This window comes from Aulonocara sp. 'chitande type north' Nkhata Bay, linkage group LG23, assembly GCF_057382095.1.
Source record: "Aulonocara sp. 'chitande type north' Nkhata Bay isolate Kocher_YH1m ecotype deep benthic linkage group LG23, A_spYH_male_GT1.1, whole genome shotgun sequence".
Classification (NCBI taxonomy): Eukaryota; Metazoa; Chordata; class Actinopteri; order Cichliformes; family Cichlidae; genus Aulonocara; species Aulonocara sp. 'chitande type north' Nkhata Bay.
Window position 1 is genome coordinate 32,951,514 of NC_141365.1, and position 15,319 is coordinate 32,966,832.

General features: G+C 42.5%; 1 protein-coding gene across 1 annotated transcript in view; it reads right to left on the reverse strand.

The window, feature by feature from the left end:
- LOC147302245 (fidgetin-like) overlaps positions 1 to 8,156 on the reverse strand; it is a 32,120-nt gene extending 23,964 nt beyond the window's left edge. The window contains exons 1-2 of the mRNA XM_086283812.1: positions 8,074 to 8,156; positions 7,203 to 7,233 (exon numbers count right to left, since the gene is read on the reverse strand). Coding sequence (XP_086139938.1) covers positions 7,203 to 7,227 — 25 coding nt within the window. The 5' untranslated portion in view covers positions 7,228 to 7,233; positions 8,074 to 8,156. The remainder of the gene's footprint in view (positions 1 to 7,202; positions 7,234 to 8,073) is intronic.
- Between the last annotated feature and the right edge of the window lie 7,163 nt (positions 8,157 to 15,319).

Genomic DNA, 15,319 nt, shown 5'->3' on the forward strand with positions numbered 1-15,319 from the left:
GCTTTCTCCTCTGTGTGAGTCATTCTCCTGACTGCTGGGTGTGCAGGAGAACGGGGATCCAGAATTAGGCCTCTGGGGAGGATGAGGATGAGGAGGAGGAGCCATCAGATTACTGATTAGAGGGTGGGGAAGTGGTGGGATTAAAATGTGCATAGGTATAGACGGTAGCCCGACTAATGCAGCTCACAGCTCAGGAAAGGGCTTCGTCGAGCTTAGCTGTGGGAATTATAGCGTGCTTAATGCACTGACAAAACTGCACAGGTGGAAATGTTGCAAAAAAGAAATACAACTCTCCTGGAGATTCTTATCGTAACACCTTCCTCAATGTTATTCATTGCTGATCTAATCCATATTTGTGTAAATGAGCTGCACGGAGCTTTACAACACAAGGCAGACAGAAAAACCTTTGAGACTTTGGTATTAACAATGATGCTACGTCGTAATCACCCTCTGGCTAATGCAGCTAATGAATGAGAAAACGCTAGCAGGCTAACGGCTCTAATTCTCCTTCACAGGCTATCATGTTGCAGCCCGGAGACAGATCAATACCATTTGCTCAACACACAGGAGGCCTGGGAATCTATAAAAGGGCTTTTATTGAGTAATTAAACACCCATTACTGTCCCGTGCAGCCAAACAATAAATTTGATCAGCCTCTCAGGCACAGATCCAGCCCGTGATTAATACACAGTGCATGCATGACATAAAAGACCGCAATGACATTTTGGCTGTTTTAGACCCTAGAACAAGAGTTTGGTCCTTACAGCGGTTGTTTTCAGGTTCCATGTTATAGTCGCACCTTTGGGAAGCTCAGAGAGCGATTTTGTGCCTGTCCAGCAGCCTGTCTGACCGTCCTGGCCTGTAGTTTGAATCCCACCAGTACCACCAGTTACAGACACACCCTGCTTTTAAAAGTCCCGAAGTGAAATTTTAAACCTCGGTCAGTAACCCTGTAAAGGCAGTAATGTACTTCCAGGTGTTGTTGCTAAACAGATCCTGTAATTTTGAATATTTTAAAACATTTATATTGTGTAGAGGGTTTCATTTTTCCAAGAAAAAAGCAACAATACACACGACTGGTTTGGAAAACACTTGAATTGTCCTATGACTTCTAATGTCTCTACTTATTTATTCACACATTTCAGAGTTACTGAAGGCTGGATACTGTTCTTCTCAACATCCTTTTCGAACACTTGCACAATTGAAAATCCTGTTACAATCCCATCCTTGTTGGAGAATATTTAGCATTGTTGAGCCAACAATATGGCATCTGGGTGATTCTCCTAAATATGAATGGCCCATTCACAGGGCTCAATGGAGTTGCTTGGCAAAGGCCCTTCCTCCCCTCCCTCCTCCATACGCAAAACAATATTCAGCGCAGCAGTCTTGGCACTTTTCCCCGAAATCAACAAAAGAGGAACTTGAAGCTGTCCCTGAAACCCTCAAAGCATTAAGCCTCTGTGAGATGCAAGTACTTGGCACAAGCAAAGCGATTTATCGACAATGGGCAAATCATACAGTGCTTTGTGAGATTTAGGGGATACAATAGCACTCCGTTTCCAAAGCACACATTAGTAAGCATGTCATTGGGACCCCCTGGGGGATTTGAGCAGCCTAGAGGATTGTGTAGTGAAGAGGATAAATATATGTTACTGGGCAAGAAGATGGACCATTGCCAGTGACTCCCTCCCTCACACAGCATACTGTGGATTACAGAGTGAGGAATACATTAATAGAATAATCTTCTGACCACATAAACTAACCCACCAACTGAACCCATTTGGCTTGTTAAGTGTATACATTGGAGTGCATCTAAAATCAATTTACAACCATTTAACAGAGCTCAAGAGGTGCAGATGAGGAGAGATTCTCGCCTCACGCACGCACGTACACATGCATACCGAGGGCTTCTGCCACGATTGACAAAAAAACAACAACAACAACAAAAAAACTTGTTATAAATGTGCAGCGCTTGCAGCCATGCTGAACTCTTAGTGCTAAACAAAACCAACAATGGACAAGCAGACGCCCACTCAAAAGTCAATACCATGCGTGCCTCCTCTTCCTCTTGTATGGTTAATGCATGATGCCAGGTAGGGGAGACAGACGGAGAGTAGGATCTCATTATACGCTGCGTGCTATCATTAGCCATCTACCACATGTGTCCATCCTGCCAGCAGAGTCATACAAGCAACATCCTAATGCTCTCGCCCGCTTCCAGTGGGGAAACTTGGCCACACACACACACACACACACACAGTGCAAGCATGAAACAACATAATCACACACAATCCTCCTTAGCAGGCCTGAACACACACACACACACACACACACACACACACACACACACACACACACACACACACACGCACACATGCAGACGTTAAACAATTTCTCAGCGACTGAGCTGCAGATCGTTTCCTTTTTCATGTCACTGGGAAAAAAACCCATATGTACAAGTTTTTGATTGCTGGTCAAACAAAAGACAGTCAACAGTTTCATTTTGAAATTGAAGCTGAGGCAAATTTAGAGCTTGGCATTAGTGTTGATTGTACAGCACTTAAATGCAAATAAATGGGAATGTTAAGAATTATCGTCAAAAGCATGACAACAGTGAAATTTCTGTTTTAACTCATAACTCCGCTAACAAACGCTACTTATTCACAGCAGAAAAAATGAGATACATAAATCTTTTGTGTCTCTTGCTTTGCTTTAAAAAGCCATAAAAAGACTATAAAGTTATCACCTCAAGCTAGACAACATGTGACTCAAATTTTTTTTTCTTCTTCTTTTTTTTTTTTAACATTTTACAAACCAAACCAGTAAAAAATAAATAGATAAAAAAAACGTAGCAACCCTGCAATAGCCACAGTCACATTTGGAGCTCTTTAGCAATAGAAGTTGTTTTTGCTCTCGCTCCCAGTTTGTGTCCATCTCCCTGAGGCCACAGGCAGCTAAGTGATGCTGTGCCACACGCCCAGCCACTCAACATCCTTTGTGTCCATCCCCTGGCAGCCTTCCAAGCTCACACAGACACCCATACACACATACAAATTCACTCTCGCGCCAAATGAGCCATTGTTCATTAACACGGACGCACACCTCAACCGCCTCAGACAAAAATAAATAGATAAATAGATAAAAATAAAATAAAAATAAGAAGTGCTGCTGACTTACTTTCCATTTGCCAAAGGTGTCCTACTAATCAAGATATTCAAACTGAGTGGCGGATTGGGGGTTTGTGGGGGGGGTTGCAGACGGTCACTATCTGGCCAAGCCTCGCTGTTAGCAAAATCAGATCATCCAGTCAGAGCCGCAAAGGGAGAGCAGCAGCAAGGCATCACAGTCAGCTCCTGTCTTGCTCTTTAGCTGCTGTTTTCTTTGGGCCAGTGCTTTTTCTTTTTCTTTAAAAAACAACAAAAAAAAAGAGGCTCTCGTCGGGGTCCTCCGTCGTCAAACCAAATGAGCGGCAGCCCCTTCGCACACTTTAACAAGACTTCCATGGCAATAACCTAATTAGAAATGGTGCCTTCTCATTTCAAGGCACAATGTAAAGGATAAGCTGTGAGCTGCCATGTCTATTAAAGGTCTAATGGTGTGGAATATTTTTCCTTTTTTTAATAAGTCCTTAGCATATTTAACACTTCCAAACGCAGAATGCTTTAATATCTGCCAGAGAATCCGGGCCACGGGTGGTGGAGATTGCTGGTGAAGAGTAAAGGGAGGTGAACGGAGGTCTGTTTAAAATTCAGAAATAGGGGGATAGCAAAAGAAGGTAGGAGGGAGGAAAAAGTATAAAATAACTGTCGCTTTGATTTGATTAAAACCTATGAAAAACGATGCATTACATAAAATGAGAAACTTCAAACATTTTGTGGGGATTCAGAGTTCAAAGAAATGGAGATAATGCTTTTTAATCCTGGAATTAACATGGAAATGAATTTGACAGGATGTCTTTTAGAGGATGGTGTGCGTGCATGTGTGTGTGTGTGTGTGTTGAGAGGGGGGTAATAAATCTGTAAATTTGGCTACATTGGTCATAGATCAGTTTCTGCTGCATTTATTGCAATTCTTTCCTCATTTGTGTCAAACTTAAATTCATGACTTCACATCTTTTAACGTCTAACTTTTTCTTACATGTTTTTTCCCGTTTTATAATAGCACCAAAACCTGATGAACCACGTCTGGCAGTGTAAAAGCACAATCTTAGCACTGAGCATCACAGGTTACAGCAAGATCTTTGGTAGTAAGCTGTAGGTATTACTCCTCCACTGAGTCAGTCTTATGTGGCTATCCCTTCACTTAAGAACACCCATCAGATTTTGACTGGATAATAACTAGTCAGTACTGAGAAGGAGAGATGCCAGGAAAAGTGAATAGGAATCAGAAGAGTGTGTAAAAAAGGTTGAGTCGCAACACAGGGAAAAGAGGAAAAAAAATAAAATTTATCAAGCGGCAACTGTCAGTCACAAAAAACAAAACCCCCATGTGAAACTATGAAAAAAAAAAAGATGCAGCCAGTGTAGCAGGGAAAAGAGGGGAGGAGGGGGAAACATAGAAAGAGGAAGAGGAGGATAGAGTGGATCACAGTGTCAAGGATTTTAAGGAATTGGCGTCCACTCATCTACGGAGAAACACAGGCAGCGGCCCTACCGACAGCTACCTGCCGTCTCTGAGAAGAGGAACTTGGATCAGCGAGGAGGGGGCTGTCAGCTAGCACGCAGGGAAACACACAAAGACTACACAGCCTCGCTACAGTTAGCTGACACACAGCCCCAGCACTGTCTTCTGGGACAGAGAGAGAGAAGAACGAGGGAGAGAGAGGAAGAGAGAGGGAGGAAATAAGTGGACAAAGAGTGAAATAGATAAGAGAGCAAAGAGACAAGATAGGCTGACGCACTGTCGAGCAAACGCGGAGAAAAGAAGGGGAGCAGGGAGGGGAGGTGGAGAGATGGAAGAGAGCGAAACAGACAGACAGGTCCGAGAGGGATTTGTTCTATTTGCATGCGCCAGGCTCCCATGGGGTCCAGCTCCGCTCAGCAAGCCAAGAGCACAAAAGATAACACTTAACATATTTGCTAAAAGATGACAACCCTGCCTGGATCTCATTTGAAGAGGCCCCTTTGTCAGGATGCTCAGACAGGAGAAATCCACTGATATGGACGTGGCAAGGACCAACAAATGTCTCTCTTTCTTTCCTTCCTTCTCCCTCTGTCTGAAAAGCCCGGTATTCCCCCCCCCCCAACATGCACATCCCCTTACATCTGGCAGGAGTCCCGCGGGGCAGACTAGATCGCACGCCGGTGGTTGCAGGATGGTAAAACAGCTTTTAATGGTAAACATTACATACTGATAGAAAGTGTCAGGATAATTTATTTATACGGCCCCGCTGGGAGTAGCTTAGCCACCCTCGCAGCACACCGACTCTCTCTGTTCATTTGAAGGAAAAGTCCACATTTAGATAGATAAAGTCAGAGTAAAGGGCTGCCTGTTTGTAAAGCACTTTTTCTGCTATTCCTATTATTTCTCCACACTCTGTCCCTATTAGCTTTACTGTGAGGCCATTGGAGATGTGAGGCGATACTTTATGTGTATAATGAGGGGGATTATTGCGACTGTCACTGCAACAAGCTCACACAGTGGACGCAGATCTTACGGTGAGGACTGGAGCAAAGGAATAAACAAACCGCTCAGTATCTACATTATTTACAGTAGGCCACACACACACAAATCAACAGCGTGTGTGGCTGTTCCTGCGTTTCCTTCTTGTGCACACACTCTTGCCTTTGGAAAAACTCATGCTACCCATCTCAAACGTCAGAGCCCGCATTTCACACGAGTCTCAAAAACAGCAACAAAGCAAGAACACAAGTGTACGCGAGCGCCCAATAAAAAGAACAGAAAAATCACATCTGCAAATCAGACCCGCACGTCCAAATAAAATCAGTATGGACTAATTTAGGGGAAAAAAGCTGCAGAAACTGTTCAGTTTTAACTGTTCGCTGCTACTTACATGTGCATACCTGCATGCTAATTTGGAACAATGAAACCAGTATCAGGATAACTTCTACATTTTCACCAAAGTGTTAGAACATCAGCACGCGCACGTATAAAGAGAAATAAAGGCGAGACACACGCAGCAGCAGGAGAGAGGAGGTGAGGTGAAGCGAACGACTGCGTGTGTGAGCTCAGAGATCAGAGACGAAAGGTTGAGTTCTCACTAACAGCCACTAGAAAAAAAACAAGACTGTGCAGTTACAGAACTTGGCTGTCATCCATCCTAAAACTCTCGCCTTCAACGTGAACCTTCTTATTGTGCATCGGCACAACAGCAACACGCATGCAGGGCTGTTTTGTTTGCGTGTTTATGTGGCTGAAATTTCAAAACTGAATTTAATTTTGGAGCAAGGTGCTCTCATTGTGTCATCAGCGTTCTTCTATCACGCAGGAAATCCCTCACCTGATTAGAAAAATAATAACTAGCACTGAATGTTTCTTTAGTACAATAACGGAAAAAAGATATGGTGCAACTAAGGGGAAAAAAATCATAAATATGTATTTTTCACTTTGTAAAAATGTGACAGAGGTCTCGCGCACAGTGACTCCAGTCACATCCATTTGTTTCATTAAGTGATCAGTGAATTTCTGAGCACATTATTCTGTCTCAATGATATTTTGAAATGTCAAGGAAAAAAATAATTAGCCTACTCAAACTGCTGTATTTAATCTGCAGCTCTGAGGGTTTTCAAGAACAATATTCCATTACAAATATGTCATTTATTTAATATCTTGAAAAAAATCGAATTAGAGCTGCAAAATTAAGCCATGTGTAATTTAGATGTTGCAGGCTTAGTCACCAAATATTAATTACCAGGTAGTGTGTGTGCTACACAAGGCTGTGTTTGTGTTACAGAAAAAAATAGTTTTTAAAAAATTAAGAGAAGGAAATTAATCCAAACAACACAGCTACAATTTGGACATCCATCTCAAACATGAAGAATTCACTTTTTGAGTCAACACTGAAAACAATCTGAGGTCATCAGCTCCCCCCTACCCCCAACCCCAGCTGCCCAATGTTATTTTAATAGTTTTACATACATAAATACACACACACACACACACACACACACACACACACACACACACACATATATTTAAGTGAAAAAGTACATAAGTTGATGGAGAAAAAAACATCAACCTACCATAGACGCTGCTGCTGCTGATCATGTCGTGCTGGAACAGAAAGAAGAAGAGAGAGAGGAAGAGGAGGAGAGAGCATTGGAATTAATTTGTGGAAGAAAAGGCGGAAGGAAGGATTCCCTCTCAAAGAAAAAAAAAAGCTTTACAATAGGAGACACTTTCTGGGTGCAACACTGCTCGGATTTCAAGCCGTGTGAGAGGTGGGCCCTGCGAGTCTTTGGAGCAAGCAACTCAATAGGAGAGCCATCTAACCTACATGCATCTCATTAGAAAGTGGAGCCCGAGATGACAGGCAGCAGTGGAGGAGGAGGAGGAGGAAGAGGAGGACGATATCGGAGAAAAATCAACTGGTGCGGATCTGTCATCCGAGTTAAATCCGCTCCTTACGACCACAAATGTCCAGTTTGTGAGATTCATTAATTAACACGTGCCGCGATATCACCGGATCCGCTGACTGCACGCGCAACTTGTTGTAACCGTACCCGCCTCATGGAAGCTAATGGGGAGAGGAAAAAAAAGCCTCCGCGTGTGTGTGTGTGAGTGTGTGTGTGCACCCAAGTTGTGGCTTTTTTCTGTTCGGAGTGCCGCACAGTCGACACACACAAACAGGAAGCCAACGGTGCAGCCTACGTGTCCGTGCCTGTGCGATCCACGCGCGGCGTGGCGCAGGTGCGCTTCACCGACAGATGAATAAATAACCCGTTACGCAGAGGGCATCGCTCGCAAATCGGGAAACTTGTCAGATCACAAACTGCACATGCACTATTCCGAGATGAGCGGCGGGCTGCTCCGAGCTCGTCTCCTCCACACAGACGCGCTGTCTGCTCTGACCGCTCGCTCTAATTGCAGATGCAGCGGATCCCCGTTCCTTACCTTTTTTTTTCTCTCTCTCTCTGCTCTCCAGTGACAGGTCGACCTCTCACGTGTGTGCGTGTGCGTGTGTGTATGTGTGAGAAAGCGTGTGGGGGGGGGGGGGGGGGAGCGTTATGGTCGCATCGATCCCTGGGAGGGGTCCTGCTGATGAGCGAGGTGCCGAGGTTAAGCCGGGATGCGTGTGAGCTGAAACCATCCCAAGTTAACGCAGTAGACACTGACCACAGCCACTGCCATGTTGGAATTTCACCAGCGCTGAACAGCTGCTTCTCAGACTGACCAGTACGCTCGCCAACACGCATGCGTCAAAAGGAGGAGGCGGCGGCGAAGCAGGGAGGTGGTGGTGGTGGGGGGTGGAAAAAAAATCCAATTGTTACCCATAAGGTTGTTGTGGGCACTTGATTTGTATGTTAAGTTTGGAAGTAGTGATGGGAGATGAGCCGAAAGAGGCAAACACAGAAAGAGTGAAGACGCCTGCGCTGAAGAAGAGGCGCCTTTTAACAAGTCACTTCCACTCAGCTGTTTTAGGATATGAAAGGTCACACACAGACAGACACACTTTAAGCGCGTTTCTGACGCAAAAGAAACGCCTTTTAATCTTTGCACATCACCGACGAACTGATTTTCTAACATGGACACTGATTTAAGCACAGTGCTTGCGATCGCTTAAAAGTTCTCACTGATGATAAACTTTAGCGTTCACCTCTTAAACCGAGCAGAGAAGAAGAAGATGGAGAGAAAAAAACACGAGCGCACGCAGCAGTCGCAAATATCTCCCAGTGATAATTATAGCAGGCAGTATGGAATTAGCAATTGAAGCCCTAATTAGAATGAAAATGTCCCAGTTAGCGCGTTATCAAAGCGTCAGCGGGGAGACCAGGTTTAAACAAGACATCAAAGATGGAAGACCTGTCACTTCATTGTTCCTAATATCACCCCACTAAGTAGTTAGCGCGCAAGGGGGAGAGAAAAAAAATCATCGTTAATGTAGCCAAGTTTTAAGTGAGGTTATTAAAAATGTGCTTGAAACAATAATAACTCGGGGTTAAATGTGCATCCATGCTGAGGTCACGCACACCTCCACCAGTGGCTTCCTTCCTTCCTCCTTTCTTCCCTTCGTTCCTTCCTGCTTCTTATGGCTCGGGCCTGCGCTGCAACTTTCGCTGTCAATAATTATTATTATTTTACAATTCCACCACTTCATTAAAATTGTCAAGCCGGCAATGCAATCAAGGATTAATTAAAATTGATTGAAACCTTAGTTAATCACTATGTAATGGCTTCATGGAGGAGTGATCTTTTTGTTAGGAAGTGCTAATTATTAGTTACAGGGAAGAAGGCTTCCATGCATCAGGTTTGTAATGTTTAACTGGGGGAAAACAGGTCTCTGTCTTACATTACAGTGTGTAACTACATTACAGAGCATCCCCCCCCCCCCCCCCCCCCCTCTGATTTCCATACTGAAGGCAAAAGATATAATTCAAGTGTTTTGAATATTCAGTGTTGCTATAAAAGGCTCCCACACTGCTCACTGCTATGGAAAACCTTGTGTAAGGCTACTTTTGTGACGTGTAAAAGTGTGTGTGTGGGAAAGATTTAACAGCAACATAAATCTAAATAGATTTTAACTCATTAGCCATTGGAGAGGTAATGATGTAAGTCTGCCACTAATGAGCTTAAGCTCTTAATTGAATAGGAGGGGGGTGGAGAAACACAGTCGCACACACACAAATATGAACACCCACACAGTGCACAAAACACAATGCGCATACACACCTTCCAATGCAATCCTGTTTCCTGTGTTCCTCCTCTCTGTCTTTCTCTCTCCATCTCCAGGGTCATAAGAAGGGGGGGTTAGAGTCACATGACCAGCTAAATTTCAACCCCAGCACCAGCAGACTTCAGTGTCGGGCCTCATCATTTCAACGCTACACTTTTTTGGTGAATTTTCCCCTTCCCTCCACCAGCCCCAAATTAATTAATTAAATAAATAAAACCCAAAGAAATCTCTCGTGTTATTTATGAAATTACCGTGCTAAATGAAACACGAGGTCCTGTTCTTTAATGCGAGGCAAAAACAAAGCACCTAATCAAAGGAATCCCCGAACGTCACAATAATCAAGCTTCGGCTGCAAATGTATCATATTCCCGCTTATAAGAGGCAGAACATGCAACAAAACCCGTTGCTTTGATGTCACCTCCCTGCATATCATATTTTTCTTCATCTTCTCCAAATAATTATCAGCACTTAACCTGCCTTGTCTGCCACGAAGTAAAAATGTCAGAATCTATTTGGATAAAGAGGAAGGCTTATAGAATAAAACGTTTTTTCTTTACATTATGAATAGGCCATATTCCCTTGGTAATACAGGCTGAAAATGAAAATGATGATATCCAATTTCTTAGTGTCTTCTATCAAATATACCCTGATGTAAACAAAGCCCATGTGAATGGGGTACAATTGTAGGGGAATCTCAAAGGCAGGAAATCCAAGGGGAGAAAACGGAGAGATTATAAAAGCCCAGACAGTGTTTCCAGTCTCTCAGATAAAGAATAATAATATAGGGAAATAGAAAAAGGGATGAGTTGCCTGTGCTTTGAGGCTAGAGTGTGGCCAGTCCTCTTTTATAACCCAGACTAACGGCCTGATAGGACGCGGTGTAGATTTGAGCAGAGCCTATTGAACATAAGCTGCTAAATTTGGCAATAAGGGGAATGTGATTTACTGTAAGCTACAGTGGCCCAAGAGTGACGCAGCCACCTGCGCGCACACACACACACACACACACACACACACACACACACACACACACACACACACACACACACACACTGAGAGCATAAAAATACACACTAACAATAACTCAGTCACTCTGTTACTGTCTATTGCTCTCTCCCTCATTCTCCCTGACACACAGTGTGAACGGCTGGCCCGCTTTGCCTCTGAGCCCTGTGCACACACACATAGACACACACACAGACACGCTCGCACGACCACTCATGCGGCTCAGCAGCACTGACTTTGACAAATAACCAGGAAGTCCTGGTGTTGGCTTAAAAACTCCAACTTGTTCAGTTGCAATTCTGCATTTGTCCTGCTTTAATGGCTGTGGAAGTGGCTTTGGAGGTAATCTGTCAGTGATTGATTAGAGCCTGGCCAAATCCCCCCTCACTGAACGCATTGGTAAGCTGCAGGCCTGCCTGCTGCTGCCGCTGCTGCTGCTGTGTGAGGCAGAGAGAGACAGAGCAGAGAAAAGACAACACGGAGACAGAGAGTTCTTCGATGTGCAAGTACATCGAAGAACTCAATAAGAATTCAGCTGGGAACTCATGTGTCCTTTTTTTAAAGGCCAAAACAGCCACAAACTCATCTTGCATATATTATGAAGCTGACAAAATCAAAGCAAGTAAGGGAATGTTTTATCTTTAGCAATATATTATTTCACACAGTGCCCAAAAATTCCTTATTTTATGTTTGGAGACGATCAAACCCCCAAACCACCACATTTCTTTCTTATTTTTTATAGCATCATTTAATAAAAATTATGTTTGTAAGAATTCAGCTCCAATATTTTGCAGTCATTAAGCATCAACCTGGTCAAAGTCCTCATCAGTGGTGACCCCAACCCTAGCGCCACACACTAATCTAATCTTTTTGTTTTAGAGACAAACAAAAGGGACTTTTTTGGAAAATATAAAAAATATTTGTGATCTCCTGATTGCTAAGGGTTTGGAGAGCGAAAAAAAAAAAATCATGACAAAAAAGTCATGATCTGATAGCACAGGGTTACATAAGGTGATCCTTTAACTATATCAAATTTATAGTAAATTTTTTTTGAAAAGATATTAAATATTTTATATAAAAAATGTTGATATGATGTTTAAGATTTCACTGGAATATTGAATATATATATACTGGAGAATATATATATATATATATATATATATATACACACTTGATGCCAAACTGTCAGTGTTAAAATTCCTATAGGAGAAGAGGTATTTAGTTTATATGGAGTGCATCCTGATGTAAGAATATATACAGCATTACATTCTACTGTACCATGAAATATACTGTTGCCTACATACAGTACTGTGCAAAAGTCTCCCCCATTTCTCTGTATTTTGCTTCCATGTAGTCACTCTTTAATGGTAATTCTTAAGGAAGGCAAACAGGGAGAAAAGGCTGAGGTATGCTGAATTACATAAGAAGCAGAATGAAAACTAGTGGCGACAGGTCTCAGTGATGAATCTGAATTCATGAGGACGCTCTGGTTTGGGGCTGAGATCTTGTCAAAAGTAAAAGTGCAGAAAAGTACAGTGGTTTCCCAGTTCAGGCTGTGTTCAAGAATAGACGTGATAACACCAAATATTGACTTTCGAGCTCATCAGAATGGTGCTAACTCTGTTTTTGCCTCATATATTAGATTCATTTTAAGCTTTCACGTATTTTCCTGCCAAAACATGAAGAAATGAGGGGAAACTCGAGACTTTTCCACCGTACAAAATGCTCCTCCTCCTCCTGCTTGAGTAGGCTACAATGAACAAAGAAAACTAGGCCATACATTTGTTGACAATAAGAAAAGAATCATCCAAAGATTGTGCGTAAAGAGATAAAATACGGGTGCTTGAAGCAGCCACGTCTCACGGATGCATTAGTTCAGTTACAGAGCACCGAGGCCTCTGTCGACTTCACAATCGAATGAAATACAGTGTCACCATGTGCTGACATTGGTAAGAACTCTTCTTATGCGTCATAAAGAACTGTTGGATTCTTCTGACAGATTCACAAAGCAAAGTCTCTTTGCAACTAAATGACCGTGTTATCCTCCATTTTTATGGCTGCACAGATTTAATCAATGAATACACTTTATTTCACATGCTGTAAATGAATTAGTCCACTGATGGTTACACCTCTAACGATGTAAGCATCACTTTTATATACTGACTGGATGAGTGCTTTTGAATTTTACCATTTCGAACAAAAGAGGTTATGCTGTTCATGAAGTAATCAAAGTAAAAACAATAAAACAGTGCATTTAAATGTGTGTGTAATATTCCCATTTGGCATTTAAAACGATCTGCAACGTTACAGTCTCTGTTCTAATCAGTCACAACTCATTTCCACTTCTTTCTGCTTTTCTTTTATAATCAAAGACAAGCAAGTCCTTTTGCACATGCACAGGCTCTGACCATGAAAATGTTCAGCATGAATCTTAATATCACTTAAGTGATAATTATTCTGCTCGCCACAAACCTGACTAACAAAATGGAATTCAATCAGAGCCTGTGCATAATGACAGTCATTATGAAAATAATGAATAAAAAAGTAATAATGACATCCCTATCTGCATTCATACCTTTTTTCTCACACATCTCCATGGTGATTGGAGTTCTTTTTCTCTTCCCAACTCTACATTCTGGCTGCCCCATGGCCGCTTTAATCACATTGTTTATGGTAAACCAAGCGTAGTGTGCTAGCTCTGTGCGTGGACTCATTTAATTAACCACTTGAGAGGTGTAGCCGAGTAGTGCAGCATTGGCTCCTGCAGTGGTGAGTGCAGGGTTATTGTTGCTGACCGGTCTGTCTCTATCTCTCTCTGTTGCCTCTTTGAAATCAGACCAATCTCCCTCAGAGCAGGAATTTGCTTTTTTTTATTTATTTATTTATTTATTTATTTATTTTACCACTAATGCAAATCAACATGTGACAATCAGGAACAATATAATTATAATAAAAAAATCTCTTCAGTGTTGTGGGAAGAACCGATGACACATGCTGGGATTAAATGATAAATCACAGACTCCTCTGCTTCAATCAGTTGTTGAAATTAAAATTCTTTTTTACTCTGACCAGATTAAGAATTGAAAGATTTCAAATGCCCAGACCGTAAATTGAAGTTTTTAAAACATATACATTTACAGTTCTTACACGTTCTTGGACATTGACGCAGTTTTCACAGGTTTACCTCCGTACCACCACCCTATTTGGCGTGATGCAGCTGGAGTGCAGACTCTCAGTTTTAATTCAAGGGGCTGAATAAAAACACTGCATTAATTTGGGGTGTGCAACGTAGTCTCAAAATTATATCTGACGATACAGAAAAAAATACTAGACTGCATTTTATCATTCAGCAAGCTGCTATTAGTGATGAGAGACTACCAAGTTCAAAGAGTGAATTTAGGGCCACAAGTTGCAAGCAGCAGTAGCAACTATATAGTATAGCTCTTCCACAGCATGTCTTTTATCCTGTCTTCCTCCTGTCACCCCAACCGGTCGGCAGATGGCCCCGCCCCGCCCCTCCCTGAGCCTGGTTCTGCCGGAGGTTTCTTCCTGTTAAAAGGAAGTTTTTCCTTCCCACTGTCGCCAAAGTGCTTGCTCATAGGGGGTCATATGATTGTTGTTTTGTTCTCTGTATCTATTTTGTAGGGTCTACCTTACAATACAAAGCGCCTTGTGGCAACTGTTGTTGTGATTTGGCACTCTATAAATAAAATTGAATTAAATTGAATTATCATGCAACAGTAGTGATGCAGCAATATGACACAACATAAATCAAATGTAAACACAAAAGTAGCTTGGGTACTGTTTTTCCTGGAAATTTTAAGTAAAAGCAGCTTCGTGTCATATGGCATGCAACCAATGAATGTTCAAGTCATCCTAGGTCGAGTCCTTTACTTCTGGGTTGCACTTCAGCAACTGCCAGCGTCTCGGCTTCATGGCCCTTCACAGTTTGGTTGTACTTGACAATGTGTTTTTGCCTCAAAACAAGTCTAATATTTCTGCCTTAAGTCAGAATTGTCACGTGGAGTGGTAGATAGGACCCAAGATGCAGCTTGTGACGAGAGTGAACTTTATTTAGTGAGGAGGATGAAAAACAGAAACGGTGAGGCGAGAGTAAACTTAAACTGGAACAACTAACAAAAACAAACCTAAAACCAAAGCGAGAGAAGTAGGGAGACAGGGAGAGACAACAGAGGATGGGAGACAGGAGGGAATCACACCTGAGTGAAATCACAACAGACGAGGCAGGGGAAACGTAAACCGAACATACTCACATAAGACAAGGACCTTCAGAATAAAACAGGAAACTAACAGACACAGAGAACCAGACAAGACACTGAACTGAACAGACAGACTCACAAGCAGACACAGTGACACTATAGACAGACAGAGGGAACACAGAGAAGTGGGAGCAGTCAGGCACAAAACAAAACCCTAACGAATGGCAAACCGAACCCAAAG